The following is a 19971-nucleotide window of genomic DNA, read 5'->3' on the forward strand; positions in this document are numbered from 1 at the left end:
CTCGATGGGCTTTAACAAAGGGTTTTTATGGTCAAAGCCTCTCGTCCCCCCACCACAAACAGAAAACCCACCGAACCCCTTTCAGAGTCAGCTTGCTGTTGCCGAGTGGGTTTCTTGTAGCATTTGGTTGGGGAATAGCCACCTCCCAGTGCCCCTGTCATGGCTCCCAAGGAAGCTCTTGACTTTGAAGGACATCCCACAGATGCTGCCAGGCCAGGTTGTTTCCAGAGCTTCTGGAAAGCTGGTCTGGATGTGGAGCTTGTAGGGAAGCCCCTGGGGGGTTGGACACCTCGTATAGAACTACTGACTTGTCCACCAGATGCTGAGTTTATGACATTCTAGGATGTGAAAGAATGTAGGCTATTGTTGGGCGGCAAACTGACCACCCTAAAGACGATTCAGAGAGAATCCAGCAGAGAAGAGCACAGGCCAGGGAGTCTGCTGACTGAGATTCCCACCCCTTCCTCGAGTTGAGCGAGCGCCTCCAATTCTGTTTGCTCCTGGGAAGCCCTGGCCAGTAATTAAGGGCAGGGGATCTTTGTGTGTTCACCTTTAAGGCCTTACGGGGAGAGAGAGGCAGGGATCTACAGAGGAGGAGGCCGAGAGCAAAGCAGGGGCTGGGCACCCAGCTCCCCAGTCTCTAAGAACTCCCTCCGGGCTTGGCAGCCTGCCTGCCCCAGCTGAGCGCCCAGCACCAAAGACATTGGCACCTAGGAGATGGTTATGGCCCTGGGGGCAGGGTGGGGAGGTTTGGGATTGAAGCTGAGGTTGAGAAGGACATGTTCCACAGGCAAAGGTGAGAGACAGCAGGGCTAGCCATCTCCTGTGGGTTAGGTGAGCAAAGGACCCTGGCTCTGTGGGTGTTCCTTAAACAACTGTCCCAAGAGCTGTCTCTCTGCTATGTCAAGGTGGTTGATGTCTGACCTTTGGACCGGCCATCAGGAAACAGCATGTCGGCAGCATCGCTGAGCCTGCTCAGAGGGAGATGGGCCAGATTGGGAAGAACTTGCCCACTGCTCCCACACAATGGGGCCCTTGTTTCTCTTCCTCAAAACAATATTTCCCGAGATTGAGTGACGGGTCAAGAGAGGATGTGGGTCTCCTGCAGGGAGCTGGAATCTTCTAGGCCATTCACCCCACCCCGCAGGAGCCTAGCTCAGGGATTTCCTGCCCCTGTGCACGTGCTGAGTCTGTGCTTGCATACGTGGGGGGAAGCATCCCTGTGGGGCTCGTGTAAACTCTACTGCTGGGTCAGGCTCCTCGGTCTAGGGTTTACCTTCATCCAGTCCGGAGCTTGATTTCCCCTGGTGGTTGCTAGAAGCTGCCTCCTCTAAGTAGTGGCCCTCCAAGGTTAAGGATTTGAACAAAGAGCTGTGAGGAGTGACTTGTTGTTAATAAACATTTCAGAGGGTAGAGGTCACGTGTCTCAGGCTGTGGACACCATTTCTCACCCAAATCTGTTGCTCCTATACACATACTCAGGACCCCAGGGTTTCCATGGACTTCTACACCTTCCTACCATGAGAGCCTGGCTTTAATATGGAACTAAATAACATGCATTTTTTTTTTAATGAAGATTTTTTTTAATGTTTATTTTATTTTTGAGAGAGGGAGAGAGTGCAAGGAGGGGAGGGGACAGAGAGAGAGGAAGACACAGGATCTGAAACAGGCTCCAGGCTCTGAGCTGTCAGCACAGAGCCCAACGTGGGGCTCAGCTCAAACTCACAAACCGTGAGATCATGACCTGAGCCAAAGTCAGGTGCTTAACCGACAGCCACCCAGGTGCCCCTACATTATATGTATTTTTAAAAAACATGCATATTTTTAAAAACTTGTGTTTTATTTAAAAAGAAATTTTAATGTTTATTCTTTTTGAGAGAGAGTGTGAGTGGAGAGGGGCAGAGGGGGAGATGCAGAATCTGAAGCAGGCTCCAGACTCTGAGCTGTCAGCACAGAGCCCGACGCAGGGCTCGAACTCCCAAACCGTGAGATCATGACCTGAGCTGGTCGGATGCCTAACCGACTGAGCTACCTAGGTGCCCCTAAAACTTGTATCTTAAAAGTTTCTGTTCCCTTGCTCTAAATTATAAAAGTTGTTGTTTTGGGTTTCTAGGAAGAACAGTAATGTTGCTTTTTATTTGTGCATAGTGGCTGACCACCACCCTTCCTTTGAGGGCTCGGGGACTGGGGACCCAGGCTGTTCAAGCCTTAAGGAGGGCTGGGCCGGCGCAGCCTCGGCGCTGCAGTTCTGGTTTACCTGAAGAGTACATTTTCACCAGAGCCTGGATCCTGGGAAGCCATTTCCACAGGGCCTGGGTCTAGAACCTTCCATTCTGCCCCCTCGCACCTCGAGGGGTATCAGGTCTACTCCCTCCAGGTGTCACCACTTTCTCAGCCTTGCCTCTCCCAGCACCCACAGAGAACAGCCCCAGGATTCTGGGCAAGGGGCACGTGTTTTCTGCTCCCCTTTCCCTGAAGATGTAGTGTCTTTTCCTCCACAGGCCAGCATGCAGGGCCTGCTCTGGCCTTTCCCTACACCCTCTTGCCCGGGTGCCTTTCTTCTCTCTCCATTCTTCAGACCCTCTCCATACAAACTCTTGTCCCCATTTTCAGCAAAAACCACCCTGGAGCCACTGCAGGAGGGAGGGACACACAGTTGAGGTGTAGACATGGGTAGCATGGCCATGGGAAGGGCATCATAGAACCCACAGGCCAAACCCTGCCTGAGGAAGCCCCGGGAGGGCCTCCAAGCTCAGTAGCCCAATCTGGCCCCTGCCCAGGCAGGGAGATGCCTGGTGGTCATTCTTCCAGGACCCAGACACAATAATTGTGGGAGGAGGAGAGGCCAGGTAACACTGAGCCCATTTTTCGGAGGAAAAGAATCGGAGGTGAACTGTCTTCTCCCAGATCCATAAGGGAAGTTACGTGTCAGGGCCAGGCCCCAAATTCTGATCGTCTGCCCCAAAGCTGGGGCTCTTTCCAACCCCAATTCTTCTCCCATGGTGGCAAAGAGGACACAGGATGCTAAGGAGAAGCAGGGACCTTTATTGGGGTCTGGCAGATGTGGTGGAGGTGGGGGTGGAATCCCAGGCCCGGGCCTAGGAAAAGGCAGAGAAGAGGCAAAGGGCCCTAGGAGCAGGAAACCGGCCCTCCCTGCCTCTACCCTGCTGCCCCTCCCCCACCCCAGGTTCCTTACTCCAGCCTCCCCCTGCCTCTGGGAACACAGCACCAAGAATGGACAAGCAGGACCCTCCAGGGCCACCGCTTGGAGCGGAGTGCAGGATCCAGACTTCTGTCTGACCACAGTGGGAGATCTGGGGAGCTCAATGCACCCTTCTCCACCAGGATAAAGTGGGAACGCGCCTTCTGTCCCCCAGAACAGAGCAGACTCTTTTCTCTGTGATGGGGGAGAGGAGTGAAGCTTGGGCCTCGACGTAGAACCTGGGAAGAGGCTGGAAGTGACATCCCCAGAGGAGCTTCTAGACCCCACCTTTGCACTTGCAGGGTCTCCGCTTTTCCTTCCCATCAACTCCAGTTCAGAGTCTGGGCAGGGGCAACTGGTGGGCCAGCAGGGATCCGCTCCAAAGACATCTGCGGGCTTCAGAGTGAGGGTTTCCCCAACACCAAATTCATCTATATGTACACAGGGCAGCACCCACCGGCAGTAGGGGAGCAGCGGCCAGGGCTAGTAAGAGTAGCCACCCTTGGGGCCAAAGGGCTGGGCAGGGCCAGCCAGCTCTGGGAGGTAGGCAGGGCTCTCGTCCAAGTGGGACAAAGGGACTGTGTCCTCCTCACTGACTGGCCGGTCAAACTCGGCCTTGAGGGCTGGACGCTGATTGTCCGGGAAGGCCAGGGAGAAGAGGGCCTCAGGCTCACACACAAACTTGTACACGTAGCGCTCACCAGCCACCTGTGGGAAGAGAAGGGCTGGATGGGCCTAGCTCTCCCTCCAGGTGAGTGTGGGTTGGAGGACGCAGCCCTGGGCCAGGTCCCAACAGGTGCATGGTGCACATCTCTCCCGTGCCGGCTCCTCCGAGAAGCCAGCTCCCCACAGAGTTCCCATTCTCCAATCTCAATGTCTCCACACTTTGGGCTTTTCACTTACTGTTTGAGCACTTTTTTGGGGAGAGGGAAATCTTGTCCAGTTTCTCATTCCCTCTGTCCGGTTCATTATCGGCTCCCACCAACTTGCTGAGAAATGCTCCCCTGCCCCCATCACCTTCCCACAGTTACTGCCTCTCACCCGCCCCAGCCCTGGGGCTTTGGCCCCTCACCTTCTGCATGATGCCTTTTTCATAGTAGTATCGGAGCGAGCGGCTCAGTTTGTCGTAGTTCATGGCCGGCCGGTTCTTCTGGATGCCCCAGAGCCTGGCAACCTGGGGACGGGACAGAGGTTTGGGATGCTGGTGCTGGCTCAGCAGACAAAAACAGGGGGCAGGTCAGAAAGAGCACCTGAGATTCTTCGTGCAAAACAGAAGCTGGCCCTGCAGACCAAGCAGCAGCCCACAGACCCAGGTTTGACAAGAATTCAGGTCAGGGGAGGCATGTGCCGCATTCCCAGATCCTGTTATCTCCAGGCCCCAGAGATGTTGGGAGGAGAGGTGGGGACATCCGGGAGGCCCACCTCCTCGGGCTCTATTAGTTTGAACTCCATCCCCCGGCCAGTCCAGGCGATGAAGTGGGCATTCGTTGGGTCATCCAGCAGGGCCACCAGAAATTGCCACAGTTGCAAGGCGCCCCTGCGCTGGTAGGGCGGTCCCTCTCGGAACGCTCCAACCCCTTCCTGCTTGATGTCTCCTGGGGAACACAGAAAGCAGGTGTCAGGTTTGTGCCTCCTGGTCCCCCAAGTAACCCCATCTCCCCTCCCCAGCGGTATTGTGATTCGGGGGGGGGGGGACGACACAGAAGGCAAGGGTAAGACCCTGGCCCTTTCGTAGTCACTTCTCTGACCTTCAAATTTCTCAGGGACAACACAGACATCATCTGGGAATGGTCGAAGAGGTTTCTCATAGCCATAACCTTGAGGAGGAAGTTGGGGGTCACTCAGATCTGGGGGCTCATCGATATGAGCCTCCAGAGAGTCCAGAGGGACTCCTGCACAGGAGACCCTCCCCGACAGCAAGACTCCCTCCTCCACCTTGGAGGGCTTGGCGGAGAGGAGGGGGCTGCCTTACCCATGGCCCCGTCGCCTGGAGAGTGTCCGGAGAAACCCTCCGTGTGAAGATACATTGACGCACACCCAGGGACATCTGGGAGGGGAGGAGAGAAGAAAGGGTGATGTTACAGGTGGCTGCGGTGGGGGCAGCAGTCCTACCCACATTCGAGAACTCCTTCCTGCCAGCCTGCTTTCCGGTTCTTTTCCCAGCTGCCTGCCAACCACCAAATCCCAAGGCAAGTTCACCCAGAGGGGGCACAAGGCTTGAACCTCTCAGCTTGAAGTTTGGGCCAGAGGGCATGGCCGGCAGCAGCTGGGCCTGGCAAACTGTTGCACAAGGCCCAAGATTCCAGGGAACAGCTGTTTCCTGTGAGTTTAGGGGGAGGAGGAAGGGGAGGGATGAACCTCCGGGGAAAGGGTTCAGTGTCCATGCCTAAGACTCCCTTGGAATGGGCTAACCTCCGGTCAGCAGGTTGGGTTCCTAGCTGTGTGTGTGTGTGTGTGTGTGTGAGAGAGAGAGAGAGAGAGAGAGAGAGAGAGCGCGCGAGCACACTGAGCATGTGTTTAGGGAGGTAGGAAACGGAGGTGGGGGGCTGGGGGAAGACCAGCAGGTAGGTTGGGAAGGAGAGGGGGAGACGGAGAGAGAGGGAGAGGGGGAGAGGGAGGAAGGGGGTAGAACGAGAGCACGCCAGAAGCCAGAATGTATCTGTATCTGGGGACAAGGCAGTGGGCACTGGGCCGTGTTTTTTTCATTTCTGACAGCAGAGCATATTCACTCCCTTTTCATTCTACTCCCTAGGATGGAAATATCCCTACTCCACCTGGAGGAGGCGGCTGTGTGAAGCCACCCCGTTCAAGTCCCAGCCCCTTCCCGCCCTACCCCCTCCACTCCCACCTATGAATGAGATGGTGAAACCCGACACCTCCGGGAGGAGGCGGGAGGGTGGGCTCATTCATGCCTCCATTTTGTGAATGGAATTCCTGACTCCATTGAGAGGAAGCTGAAGGGGGAGGGGCAGGAGTTCAAGGGCATGTAACCAGATCTCCTCCGGTCTACATCCTTTGAAGGTCAGCAGCGAGAGCGTTTCCCTCCTCCTTCCTCCACCTCACTGCCTGGTGAGACTCAGCTAATGCCCCGGGTTTGAGGAGAGGCGCGCCTTTCTGGTTCTCACTGGGGCAGCCCTGGATTGGGGGGGGGGGGGGGGAGTTGTGGTTCATCCCCCTACCCCTGAAAGATTGGACATCAGGAAAAGGGAAATTCGAAAGCTCTAGCCAGCTCTGCGCCTACTCGAACCTCAGTATTTATTTTTCTCATACAAGCTGGCAGATGAATTCAAATTTGGGGATGGCAACAGTGGAACAGAAACCAAGGTTTTCTGGGTCCCTCCTAAATGAGAAAGGCCCTCCCTTCGGGACCTGAGGCTTTGAATTCCAGCTGTTTATGAATGTAGCTAAGCGTATCTCACTCCTGTTCACAGCCAGGCGGAACTAGCGGTCCTATTTCGGTATCCGGCCCTATCAACCCGGAGGCCCCAACAAGAAGGTGGAAACCACACAGTCACCCCGCGTTCCAGTTGGGAACTGAGCCTGGCTAGTTGCGGGTTCATGTTTCTCTTCGTTCAAATCCGTTTACGTGTTTCGGATTCTGTGGGGACTGGGACACATCCTATTCATCACTGTGCCTTCCAGCGCCACAAGCCCACACTCCAGGCCGGTAAGGTCATTATAACCTCAAACGCTTGCTGAAGAGAAACAGGAAGAAAGGCTTCCTAGGAAGTCACAAGCTGCCTGAGGGCAAGGACCTGCAAACCACTCATCTTTAATCTGAGTACAAGTTTGCTGACTGGAAAATGACAATTGTTTTGAACCTCCATTAAAAAAAAAAGCGAGTGGTTGGGTGGGTTGGAGGTAGGCACTGGTAAATGGGCGTGGGGACGGGTGGGTAAAACACTTGGGAGACATTCTGGGTCTAGTGGAACTGTCCATTTGATCACATGCCACCCTCCCCGGCGATGCCCCCCAAACTCCTCCTCCCCCTCCCCCTCCCCGGGAGCATTTCTTACCAGAGTCGTAGGCGAAGTCCGTCTGCTCCTGTTTGATCACCACCCCCGCCCCTGGGTACCTGTGCCCGCTGACTCCACCCTGGCCCACTGGCGGCTGGCCCGCCTGTTCGTACAGGGGGTCAAGGTATTCCTGCTTGAAGCTCTGCTGGGGGTAGGGTGGGCGGGGCTCCGACAGCTGGTGTGGGTAGGGGGCTGGGAGGGGTTCCCGGCCCCCTCCCTGGGAGGATGTGAGGGGGTGGCAAATATCCAAGGGTTGCTGGAAGACAGAGCTGGGTGTGGTTGGAGGGAGAAGGAAGAAGAGATTAATTTGAGCCGCGCTGGGTCCTCGCGCCGGCCACCCCCAGAGCGTGCAGAGTGGGCTCAGGTGTGTGTGTGTGTGTGTGTGTGTCAGGGTCGGGGGTGGGGTGTCGACATCCCTTCTTCCCTACCTCCCCCCACGCCAGGTCTCTTAAGGGCAGGTGGAGAACACTCAGGGATTGAGGAAGAACTGGTGAGGCCGGGGCCCACAGGTTCTGTGCGTCTCCCGGCCTCCTCCTTACCTATGCTCCCCGACGTACCCATGGCCAGGGTGGGGCTGGGAGGTGCCGGAGGATCTCAGGAAACTCCGTTGTTCTGCCCGGGAGAAGGGCTGCAGGGGCGACTGTCCAGGGGCACCGGGGGCGGGGGACTTGATGGCGATTTGTCTAGGGGGGTCATAGGCACTGGAGTTGAGGGGGAGATGGGGGTGAGGGGGCAGAGAAGCTGGGCGAGCATCTTTGAACCCTTTATCCCCCCGGGAAGTGAGTCACAGGGATCAGGGGAGGAGGACGAGTAGAAGGTGCTGGGAAAGGCCCGGGCCCCAAGCGAACTCTTTTTCTCCTTTTGTGAATCCTGAGAATGCCTCTCCCCTGGGTGGGCCGGTGGCTTCCTCGGGTGGAGAGGCTCTGCCCAGGCCTTGACACACACATCCCTTGAACCCCCTGCTGCGTTCTTCCTCCGGACAACTCAGAGGGAATCCTGAGCCGTGGGGCTCCTCTGACAGGGGCTCAGAAATCCTTTTTGTGGTCTATGTGGCAGTGCATCTGCCGCCTTTCGCCCTCCCTCCACCGTCCCGGCCCTTCACCAGGGCCAGGCTGGGGCTCACCTGGAATAAAGGCACTGCTCGCCATGGTGGTAGGGGAGTGGCAGCTTCCTGCTGCAGGACAGGGCCGGGTCTGTGCGGGGACTCTGGGGCTCCTTCTTGATCCTGGTGGGGGGGCTGTGGAAAGCTACTGCAGGGGTGAGGGGTAGGGGTGGGGGCAGAACAAGGCCAGAGCGGGTCACAGAAGAGGCCAGAAGAGCTCCCGACACCTTCTGCTCTTTGACGGCCAGCTGGGTGACCTGTGCAGACTCAGCCCCTCTCTGGGTCTCGGTTTTCAGAGACTCACGGTCAGACAGTTTGGCTGCTGACGCCATGTCTAGTTTCATACGTCGGGCTGATGTCCAATATTAACCAAAGAAACCGTCCAAAATCCAACATTTACTACAACCCCAACCCCCAAAAAAACACCTTTGTAGGATTGAGCACCTCCAACCCAGGGCCTGTGGTTTGCCTGAGCGCCCTGGAAAATTCCAAGGGAGAGAGATGTTTTCTTATTTGGTGCTCTAAAGAATCTTTCTTTCCCCGGCTGAGGTTGGATATTAGCCTACTTGCACGTCAGCTGACCAACATTAAACACATGGTCCTGATTCTCTGTGAAGACTAGTCTCTCCTGTGGCCCCCGCTGGGTCTGCAAACCCCAGCCACCAGGCCGAGCAGCACATTTGGTTCCAAGTCTGCTGAGCGCGAGGGTCTGTCTTCCTGCGTGGAGCCAAATGCCTGTGACTGACTGTTCCCTGTTTTCCATTATATGTGCCCTTACTGCATTTTATCAAAGACAGTTGAGACCGGAGTATCTGACAGTAAAGCGGGGCTTCTCAACAGGGCACTATTGACCTTTGGGCCAGATCATTCTTGTTGTGGGGGGCCGTCCTGAGCATTACGGGGTGTTCAACAGCACCTCTGGCCTCCCTACCCACTAGATGCCTGTAGCACCCCCCCCTCGGTTGTGACAACCCCGAACATCTACAGACGTTGCCCCCGTGTCTCCTCGGGGGCAAAATTGCTCCTGGGTGCGTGAAAGTAACTGAGAAAAGTAGACCCGGACCCTGCTGAGCTGTTCCAAGCCCCTCATTTCGGAAACTGGGAAGTGGGGGATCAGAGAGATGAAGTTCACACGTCCCACAGCCAGGATGCAGAAAGCCCCGATTTGGACCAAGGGCCTCATCTCCCAGTTACTGAGTCCTGGAGTCCAAACCTAAGAATGGGGAGCCCTGTTCTCCCTTTCCTTTAGGAGGGAACAAGTTCATCTTTTGTGATTCTCTACCCCTATGACTCATTTCCTGCCCTCCCCGACTCCCCACTCCCTTGACCCAGGGCCCTCCACTCACAGTTTTCTGAATGGAAATCAGGAACGAACTGCTCATCACTGTCTGGTACCTGGGCTGCAGAGAGAGAGGTCAGAGGTGAGTCTGGGTGGGGCCCCCCCCATGGCAGTCCCCAGGAGACACCATTGCGGTGGCCTTGCAGATTAGCACCAGCCCAAGGGGAAAACAGCCTTCCTAGGACGCAAGGAAACCCCACCCCAGGTCCTAGCGCCCTCCATCTCTACGCTCCATTAAGACCCTGGAGGGCAGGCTGCAAGTTCCCAGAACCTGTCTGAGCAGATTCCAGAGTCTTTTCCTGGATGCTTTGTATTTATTCCCTCCATTTTCCTGAAGTGAAGGCAGCCCTGCCCCTCCCAGAGCTCCCAGCAGAGTCACATCTGGGATGGGCAGGCATTGCAGGATATCCTAATGAACCTAGAATAACATGGGGAGATTCTGTAGCCGGGCCGGGCCCCGGAATCTGTGTTTTATACAACCTCCCGGGTGAAATCTAGAAATCTAGAACCTGGGGAAGAAGATGGAATAGAGGAAGGGTGGTGGTCCAAGAGAGGTGCATAAGAGGACAGTGGGAGAGGAAGTGGCTGGGGACACGGGCAGGTCCCCTTGCCTCCTGTCTGCAGCATGCAGCTAGGAGAGGAAGGTTTCTGAGCTTGGAGGTCTGAGAAGCACTCCCAGGGTGCCAGCATGGGTGGCACTGGGTTTGGGGGTTAGGCAGCAATAGAACAGCAGTTCATCCATGATCTCCAACCTGGATATTCCAGCTTTAATTTCTAGTGCTTACCCTGGCCTCTCCAACACCTTCAGGAGGGAATATAGCAGAGTCCCTCCCCTGACCCCAGAATCTTTGCCCCTCTCTCAAGAATAGTCAAAACAGAAGTGCGAAGGGGTAGACACCAAGAAGAACTTCCGGATACTCCGGGAAGAGAGTGGCTTGAAAGTGACGTGGTGGTGGAAGCCAAGGAAGGAGACTGCTCTCAGAGTGGACAAGGAGGAAAGTGACGGAGAAGACAACCAGATCGAGAACGGCTGGGAAGGACGAAGGGCAGGAGGAGACGGCTGGAGAATACCTCCACTCCCAGCCCTGCACACACACACCCCAGCCTCTAGGCTTCCCAGTCAGCAGAGGCTCCATGGTTTCTTCCTGGGATTTCAGCCAGAGCCTCTATATTGGAACTCCCTGCTTCCGTGCTTACCTCCTACAGCAGGTGCCACACAGCTGTCAGAGTGGTCTTTCTGCAATAGAAGGCCCCTCCCTTTTCTCCTTGCTTAAAGCAGGGACCCCAAAGTCTTCTTCTCAGCAGGCCTCTGACGCCCCATGTGGTCTGGCCTGCTTACCTGTCCGACCTGCCTCTCCTTGTCCTTCGTCTCCAGAGCTCTTCATTCCTCTTCCCCAAACCTTTGCCTGCCTGTATTTTTTTTTTTCTTCCTGGCCACCGAAGTTCTAGCTGTCACTTGGTCACTTCTTCAGACGTCTTCTCTGACCACCCACACCGAAGTGGTCCCTCTTGGCTACCCATCGCTTCCCTTGTTTATTTTTGCCCTCGCATGTACAGCTACGTGGATGCATCTTATTAATTTACTCGGATCTCTTTAATTCATTTACTTTTATGGGTTTGTTGTCTACCTTCTCCACCTGAAAGTTAAGCTCCCTGAGGGCAGGGGCTTTTGCTTTCTCTGTCTTCCTGATACCCCAGCATCTGGAAAATGGGGTCTGGCTAAGAATAGATGCTCATTGCCTTATTTGTGGACTATGTGAATAAACATACCACGATCCCATCCCCAGGCTGGTGGGAGCTGACACTGTGGACTGGGGAGCAAGAGTGGCAGAGATCCTAACAAACCAGCTCTTCCCTCTCCCTCAGGACATCCCCCTTCCCACACACACAGGCTAACTTTAATAGAGGCAGGTCCTCCCTCCAGAGAAAGCACATCTCACAAGGGATGCTTTAGGCTGTGATCAATTGCTCGGCAGGAGGATTCTTCCCCAACTTGCTTTGAATATCAGATGTGCCAAGTACTTCAAGATACGTTTATGGATAGTTGACATCTTGACAGAGGGATTGGACTGAGGGGTTTAAGAATCAGAAGCCACCAGCAGCTAAAGAAGGACTCCCGAGAAGTCAGCAGGAAACTATTCCAAAGTGATCAAATAAATGAGTAGGACACAAAGTCCCTTGGCAAAAACACACAGGCAGCATCTATCTATTCAGAAGCACAGCTGAGGCACGAAGGCAACCATCCCCCAAACTGACCCAAATCAAGAATCCCCAGGGCATTAAAAGTACATATCCCTGGGGCGCCTGGGTGGCTCAGTTGGTAGGGCATCTGACTCTTGATTTCAGCTGGGGTCATGATCCCAGGGTTGTGGGATCAAGCTCCGCGTCGGGCTCCACACTGAGTGTAGAGCCTGCTTGAGATTCCCTCTCTCTCTCCCTCTGCCCTCATCCCTGCTCTCTCTAGCTGAAGTAAATACAATGAAAAAAAGAAAAAGAAGAAAGAGTACACATTCCTGGGGCCCCTGGCTGGCTCACTAGGTAAGTGGAGCATGTGACTCTTCGAGCCCCACGTTGGGTGTAAAGTTTACTTAAACATGCACGCACTCCCGGTCCCCGGAGAATCTAATTCCATAGGCAGGGTTGAAGCCCAGGCGCCTGTACTTTTAACAAGCACCCCTGGTGGCCCATAAGAACAGGCAGGTTTGAGGGGTGCCTCATGGTCATGAGATCAAGCCCCTCTTTGAGTGTCCACACTGAGTGTGGAGCCTGCTTGAAATTCTCTCCCCGGCCTCCCCTGCGAGAGCTCTCTCTCTCTCTCTCTCTTAAAAAAAAAAAAAAAGTCAGGTTTGGGAAACACGAGATAAAAGGAAGGAGCAAACCTTGCTCCGGGGCGCAAGGGCCAAGTTCATCCCTGATGTGCCCTCTGGCCCAGCCACAGGCGATACCCCCAAAATTGGCAGGATGGGGCTGATGGAGCAGGATAAGCAACCTTCCCATCCCTGCTACCTAGGCAAGGAGGGAGGATCCCCAGGGCAGGGGAGGTGCAGAGCGTGGGGGAGGCTGACGCATTCTGGGCCCCCTTTGGGGCTTCATTACCTGCCAGTTTCCATTGAGGTAATGGGCTGGGGGCATCTCCTGCTGGTGTCACAGGCCAGTCACAGGCCAGTTCACATGACTCTAGAGAGCCCTAGGGGTCATCCTGCCTTCCCTCCCGCCTCAAGCCCCCAGGTTTGACCCCAATGTCCACTCCGCAGCAGTCCCCGGGGAGGCCCCTCCCTCCAGCACACAGCCCCTCCTCCCAAAGAAAGGCCATCCTCTTCCCAGGGCCAGGAGAAATCAGCCAAGGCAAAAATGGGCTGTGATGTGAACCCCAGTCTCTGCTTGGCTCCTGCCCAGAACACTGGCTTCTCAAACCAAAAGGATAGGAGACGGGCCTCAATCAGAGACTGTCCACAAGGATAGAAATAGGAACACCGAGCCCCGAGTTCCTGGAGAGCAGGAGAATTTCTAATTACCATGTTTGGTCTTGAGTGTATGCCATTTTATTTATTTGTTGACTTGGCTGAGTTTTGGCTGCCGAGCTAGTGTGCCAGGGTCTACCCCCAACTCCATCCTGGCACTAAGGTGGAGTTTATCTGCCCAGGGATTTTTTTTTCCACCCCAGCATAATGCCCAGAAAGAATTTTGGGGATCATCCCTCCAATATGGGGGTCAGTAGAAGAGAAGGGGCTTGGAAGCCTCCCAGGCTGGGCTCCAAGAGAAGCAGGTTAAAATAGCCAAGCAGCTTAAGCTCACCCCAGGTTAGCCACCTACCTACACCATATACGCCCCATCATCTTCTGCCCTTCCTGGGGCCCCATCACAGGGTGAAGGGGCCTCTTCAGGAGTTCCAGTAGAAGTAGGGGGAGGCATTCTCCAGGGCTTCTGCTCCACCGTGTCACCACTGGTCTTGTCGCTCACCCTTACCCTGCCCCCACCCTGGTAGCCTCTGTACTGGAAGGAACCAGTTCTCTATCTATGGAGGGACATTTGTCCCCAAGAGCCTTCTGGAAGGGGAGGAGACAGAAAGATGTAGAAGGAGGCATTGTAGCTAGGAAAAACTGGGGGAGGGGATTAACCCCATCTTGCCCCACAGACACGCTGAGGCACCAGCGTGCAAGCACACAGATTCACACACACCCTAATTCCTTTTACTATACGGCAGCACACAGGTGAAACACATCTTCCGTGCACACCCTTCACACACTAGGGTCTCTTTTTCGACTTGCAGAAACGATGGGGGAAAACCAAAGGGCAAAGGGACTGGAGAACTTGGAGGAAGATTTGGGAGCCGTAAACCTTCTGAAAAGGGGAGCACAGACCCACCCCTTTAAGAACCTCATAAAAGCTATGGATCTTCTCTTCCTAGAAAAATCCACATTGCTTTGTGTATGGTGCACCCCTAACAATTTTACACACAGTATCAGAGGGCTTAAGGACCCCTGCAACCTATCCACACAGATTCTGCGAATCCACAGACTCTACATTATAGACCCCAGCCTCATACAAAGGACATACATGGCCCAGACTCAATGTTCCTTAATACCAAACAGAACAAAGTCATTGTCCCTGAGGGTTCCCGAAGGCTCCCGACAAGCCCAGAAAGGAACCTTCGACCAGAAGCAGCACATTTTTTACCATAACCAGGCACAGCTTGGGCTCAGCCTGCCCGAACCTGGGTTTCCCTACAGCAGCCTGATCCTTTCTCTAGCAACTCAACAGATACCCAAAAACAGACACACCCTCTTAGCCTTACTTCAACCCCCCCCACCCCCCCACCATCCCCGGCCACGGTCTAGAAAAACCTCAGACCCAAAGATGTCTAAGTTGTCTCTACAGAGCCCCACTCACACTCACCCCTAAATAAGCCCGGACGCCAGACTGAACCCACAACCACATCCTCTCGGACCCAGCCTGGCATCCCCTGAATTCTTCACAGCCCCACCCACACTACTAGGACTCACCGCATCTCTCCAAATTGGGGCTTAAAAAAAAAATCAAACTTGCGAGGGGGAGGTTGGGCTCCGGGTCCCACTCCTGGTGCACCCCACCGCTGGCAAGTTTCCAAAGAAGCTAGACCCCTCCCTACCACCCCAAAGCTCCCCCCTGGGCTTCGGGAGTCACTGACCTGGTGGGAAGAGGCAGGAGAGGAGGCTGGGGTGGTGCTGGGATGGTGCAGGGGGACAAGGCCCCGGCAGCTGCATCTGTCTCCGCAGAGAGAGTGAGGAGCCAGTGGCCTCAGCATCCCCCTCTCAGGCCTGGCCATCCATCGCCAGCTGGGAACCTGAGCTGCTCCCTCAGAAGGAAGGAGAGGGAACCAAGGAGATCCCCACCCCCACCTCCCCACCCACTGGATTTAAATGTACAGGGACTCCCAGGGCAGCAGCATGGAAACACACACACTAGCCCTCACACTGACACATGCACAGTCTCTAGACCCCCCCCCCCCCCACCGCCAAGGGGTGGGGCTTCCAAGGTTGAGAGAACGTTTTCCTTCCCTTCCCATTCCAGAACCAGGCACAAATGGACCAGCTGCTGCCAAAATGCCCACCTCCGAGCCTGCCCTTAAATCATAGCCCTGGGAGCTGCCCACTGTGGGGAGCACAGGGACCCTCCGCTGACAGACAAGAAGCCTGGCAAGCCAGACAGAAATCAGGCATTGGGAAAGGAAGTCTTTGAGAGACTGTGGAAACTGACACCCCTGCGTTCTTCAGCTCCAGCCCAGCTCCGGAACCTCGGGAGGAGGATGGGCCGAAAGGGCATACTCTGCCTGTCACTCAGGGCTGGGCACACGGGGCTTGCAGTCGGGAGAAGATGTGTATAATACCCCAGATCCCTCCAGCACCCATGCAGCCGTTGGCCACAAATTCTACAAAACGTCCTGAGTGTTTGCTCCATGCTAAATAGTCGTTCCATTAATACACATATTTTGGGGATACCACGGTAGTCAAGACAGATAGTCTCACTCCAAGGATCTTTTATCTGAAGCTTTTAAAGATGGTTCCAGAGGAGCTGGGTTTGAGCTTTAAAAATCACCAAAGATACCCAGGTGGAAGGATGGCGAGATCTTAAAGCAAAGCCCTTAGAAAGGGGTTCCCAGTGGGCAGCGGTTTCTTGGTTTCCAGAGTGTTAAAATAAAAGGACCCTAAGATGGGGGTATTAACCCTTACCTTTCAGAGACGGTCTAAATACCATAAGGCTTCTACCTGCAACCCCACCAGCGACACCCTGAGGCTCCACCAAAACACACCAGTGGCTCCAACCAGAAAACACTCGGAACCCACCTCCCTACCCGGAGAAGGCCCAGCTCCTGACCCCTCCCCAGCCAGCTCGCAGCTAACCCCTCCGCAAACACCCCAGCCAAAGCAGGGGGAATTTGCCTAGGGCAGAGGTATTCAGGAGGGAAGGAGGAGGGAGGATCACATGCCATCAGAATTACAATCAAGGCTGTTTGGGGGGGAAGCCCTGGGCCCTCTCTGCCAAAGTGCCGCAAAAAGGAATTATTTAAACTTTTGTTGTGTTTTTGGCTCAGACAGTAAATTGTTTAGCATTGGGGGTTGGGAAGAGGAGAAACCAAGGGGGGTGAAAATCAATGTTTTGGCAACTCCAGCACATAGGTTACATATTAATTGCTCTTTCTCCCCATCCTCCTGTCTCTTATCCGCCCCTCACCCCCAACACACCAACACACACCTTGGCCTGGTGTCTGCTGCTTAACCAACTTTGCAAATGAAAATTTCTACCAGGAAAACGGGCCTGGGGCCAAGTTCCATTCAAATAAGCAAATACCCCACACAATGGTCTGATTCATCCCCAGGCCTAGTTACACAAGCCTGGCTCAGGGCAGAGAAAATAAATATCAATATAAGTGTCCACACTGGGCGCTGGGGAGAGCGGGGAGTAGGAACTGGGGGCGGGGTGGGGGGGGGGTGTCTTGGAGAACTCCTTGAGGCGGGGAGAGAGAAGTGGGTTAGGTTGGAATACCAATTCCAGAGAATTCCTCACCCCAATAATAGAGAAAAGGTCACAAAACTACTCACCTTCAGCGAGCCACGTCTCCTGGAAGTGACTGAGATCCTGGAAGAGATCTGAGGGGTGAATAATGGAATTGGAGAAGGTGAGGTGGAGGTGATGGTGACAGGGAGGGAGCCCTAGCAAGCCGGGTGGCCCTCCCCCCTTGGTGGTAGGGGCCCAAGAATGATCAGAGTCCCTTGGAGGGGACTCCTTTGGGGAACGAGGCGGGGGCTCCGGGATCGGCCCTCTGGGTGTGCGAGGTGGGGAGGGTCACGATTTGTCTCTCCGGCTCTTTACCTTCGGAGTCGGGGGGCGGCAGGGAGCCGGGGTCCATGAGCTTTCCCTGCGGGACCATCAGCGCTTCGCGCAAGCTCCCATTTCCGGGCGATTTCTGCGGGGAAGGGGAAGAATGCCCCCGAGTCACCCCGAGGCCGCGGCGCCTGGGGGGCGGGGCTGGGGTCCCGGGGTGACACAGGGGCCGGTCAGCGTTGGACCGCCTTGGGGTCTCGGGGAAGGGGCTGTGGGGCGGGGTGCAGGGCGGGGGCGGGCGTGGAGGCCGGCGCGGCGCTCACGCTGCAGAAGGTGTAGGGCACTTGCTGGTCCAAGTATCCGCCTTTCATCCTCCGCTCCATCCGGCCGCTCCCTCCGGCCGCACGGCCAGGGCCCCGCGCGGGGGCAGAGACCTGGGGGCGGGGGGGCTGCGTTCGCACACCGTCCTGGGAAGGCATTGGGTGGGGGTGGGTAAGGGCAGCAGGGAGGGGCAGTCCCGAGGCTCTAGGTCCGACAGCAAAACTTCTCCGACTCACTCAGGCAATGGGGAGGTTTCCGCCTGCCGAGCTGAGCGCCGCCACCACTCCCCCTCCCGCCAAAGGAGGTCCCACCTGCTCCTGGGAGCCAGGCTCGGCGTTTCGGCTGCTTTCTGCAGCCCTGCTCTGCCCAAGCTCGGTTACATAAGACGTGTGTGTGTGTGTGTGTGTGTGTGTGTGTGTGCGCTCGCGCGCGGAGGAGCGGGTGAGGCGCTCACCATTCGCACGCCCACAACTCCCGCGCCCCCTCCAACCCGGAATCCCAGCGCCTCCCACCCCTTGCCCTAGAATCTGCGGAGGCGGCAGTTGAAGAGTGCAGCGTGTGTTGGCGATGGGGCGAGGAGTCACAGACGCTCTCCCTCCCTCCCCCTCCCGCAGCCTCACCTGAGGCCCGGGCGTCTGTCTTGGAGCCCCGGGGGCTCGAGAGCTTGCCCCGGGGCCGCACGGAGGGCCGCGGGGCTAGGCCGGAGCGAGGCAACCCCGGCCCTGGGTTCCCCGCGCACCCGCTTGTTTTCCGGGCGCCGCCGACAGTTGTGAGCCCGGGGGAGCCGCTGATTGGTGCATTTCCTCTGCCTCGGCCTCGACTCTCTCTCCAACCCCCACACCCCCACCCCGTTCCCTTTGTTTCATTGACTTTTGTGAATGAAACCCCAGGGCCGGGCACGCCCGCCAATCCGGAGACTCGCCCGGCCGAGCCGTGGGGGGCGGAGTTTCCCAGACGCGGGGGCCAATCAGAACGCAGGGGCTGGCTCCCGGCTTCATTCACGGCCTGGGCTCCCATTCATAAAAAAATAAACTCCTCAGCGGCCGGAGTTCATTCACAAAGAGCTGAGAGAAAAGGAGCTAAGCGAAGGACCCGAAGGCTTCACCGAGGGGTTGCGCGGTGTCCCTGGGTGTGAAGCTCAGCGAGCTCTTCGGGCTGGCCCGGCTGGCGTCTGCACACGTCTCTGCATCTGCGTGTACGTGGGAGTGTGAACATGCCTGTGTGTGCGCGCCCTGCGGGGAGGCGAGCGGACTTGTGCCCAGAGGAACAGTAATAACTAGCATTTATGAAGCACTTCGCTTCCACGTGCTCATTTCATTCCCATAACCTGGCGAAGTGCTTCTATTGTTTCCATTTGACAGAGATTGAGAATGAAAACTCAGTGAGGGTGGTGGCTTGGCCGCGGTCACTCAGCACAGCTGGGGTTTACAGCCCCCCAACCCCCCACATTCTCCTGTACAGCCCTTTGAGGCCACAGTTAAATGAATTAAGCTTTGTGACAGCAACTGATACACAGTAGGCCCTCAATAAATGTAAGTTAGCATGGAATCCAGGCTCTTCCTCAAGGGTCTGCTCTTCAGAGCTGCTCTGTGACCTACTTTCTGTTGATTGCAGTAGAAACCAGAGGCCCCAGCGTGGACTTCGGAGAGTGCAGTTTCCTCTGAGCTACCTTTCCCCTTACCCTGAGAGCAAACATAGAGTCTTAGGGAGAAAAGCCTCAAGGTATCTGAGAACCTGGGGGTAGGACTGGTTTCAGTCTAGCCAAAAAGCTGGTCATAGGCTCTGTTCCCTCAATCATTCACCAATTCATTCAACAAACATTTACTGTGCCAGACATAGTGCTGGGTGTCAGGTAGGCAGCTGTGACCAAGACACCTGATAAGAGCTGGGCTGTTTAGGCTATAGCCATGGGGGCACACAGGACATGAAGTCACCCAGGCATACATTCCTTTAAGGAGTGCCTGAGGGACGCCTGGTGGCTCAGTCGGTTAAGCGTCAGACTTGGGCTCAGGTCATGATCTCACGTCTCCTGAGTTCCAGCCCCGCGTTGTTGGGCTCTGTGCTGACAGCTCCAAGCCTAGAGCCTGTTTTAGATTCTGTGTCTCTGCCCCTTGCCTGCTCATACTCTGTCTCTCTCTCTCTCAAAAGTAAATATACACATTTAAAAAAAAAAAGAGGAGTGCCTGATTTTGCCCCCTGCCGATTTGTGATATATAGAAGAGACTAGTTGAACCCCAGGCCAGTTGGGGCTGCTTTCAAAATTCATCTAACCTGGGGTGCTTGGCTGGCTCAGGAGGTAGAGCAATGGGGCTCTTGATCTCTGGGTTGTGAGTTCGAGGCCCCATGCCGGCGGTAGCGTTTATTTAAAACGAACCACAAAATTCATCTAATTTAACACCCCCACTTTACAAGTGAGGCAATGGAGTTTCAGAGAAGGAAGTGATACCTGTAAGCTCTATCAGCTGGTCAGGGTTAGAACTCGGACTAGAACGCCAAACCTCTAGCCCCCAGGACTATTTATTTTATTTAGTGCTCATTCCAGGAGATCATTGTGGGCAAATGAAAAAAAACTTCTCTCTTTTCTCCAAGCAACCATTCTTTAAAACATTTTTTTTCTTACATTTATTTATTTTTTGAGAGACAGAGCACAAGTTGTGGAGGGGCAGAGAGAGAAGGAGACACAGACTCC

The 19971-nt window shown here is 55.4% G+C and overlaps 1 protein-coding gene across 9 annotated transcripts; it reads right to left on the reverse strand.

Annotated features, from left to right (window-relative positions):
* Nucleotides 1-3017: 3017 nt before the first annotated feature.
* Nucleotides 3018-18141, reverse strand: ETV4 (ETS variant transcription factor 4). Of its 9 annotated transcripts, none has more exons than XM_053211574.1 (13): nt 17903-18141; nt 17285-17428; nt 17010-17103; nt 16739-16786; nt 9667-9720; nt 8342-8465; nt 7758-7919; nt 7219-7487; nt 5175-5249; nt 4951-5019; nt 4625-4797; nt 4275-4376; nt 3018-3910 (listed from the first exon to the last, which is right to left on the reverse strand). In XM_053211574.1, the coding sequence occupies exons 2-13, from the start codon at nt 17342-17344 to the stop codon at nt 3686-3688; spliced, it is 1455 nt and encodes a 484-aa protein (XP_053067549.1). In that variant the 5' UTR covers nt 17345-17428; nt 17903-18141; the 3' UTR covers nt 3018-3685. The 9 variants fall into 9 exon arrangements, with proteins under 9 accessions (XP_053067549.1, XP_053067553.1, XP_053067547.1 ...); XM_053211572.1 differs by having other exon boundaries at nt 3019-3910; nt 8342-8468; nt 17285-17395; nt 17903-18139; XM_027048885.2 differs by having other exon boundaries at nt 3019-3910; nt 8342-8468; nt 17903-18139.
* Nucleotides 18142-19971: the final 1830 nt, after the last annotated feature.

The sequence above is a fragment of the Acinonyx jubatus genome, chromosome E1 (genome assembly GCF_027475565.1).
Source record: "Acinonyx jubatus isolate Ajub_Pintada_27869175 chromosome E1, VMU_Ajub_asm_v1.0, whole genome shotgun sequence".
Classification (NCBI taxonomy): Eukaryota; Metazoa; Chordata; class Mammalia; order Carnivora; family Felidae; genus Acinonyx; species Acinonyx jubatus.

Coding starts and splice junctions, on each gene's coding strand:
- ETV4 (XM_053211572.1), bottom strand. CDS start 17,344: ATGGAGCGGAGGATGAAAGGCGGATACTTGGACCAGCAAGTGCCCTAC. Junction 8,469..9,666: donor TGATTTCCATTCAGAAAACT/GTGAGTGGAGGG, acceptor TCACCCCTGCAG/TAGCTTTCCACAGCCCCCCC. Junction 4,377..4,624: donor AACTAATAGAGCCCGAGGAG/GTGGGCCTCCCG, acceptor TCCCGTCCCCAG/GTTGCCAGGCTCTGGGGCAT.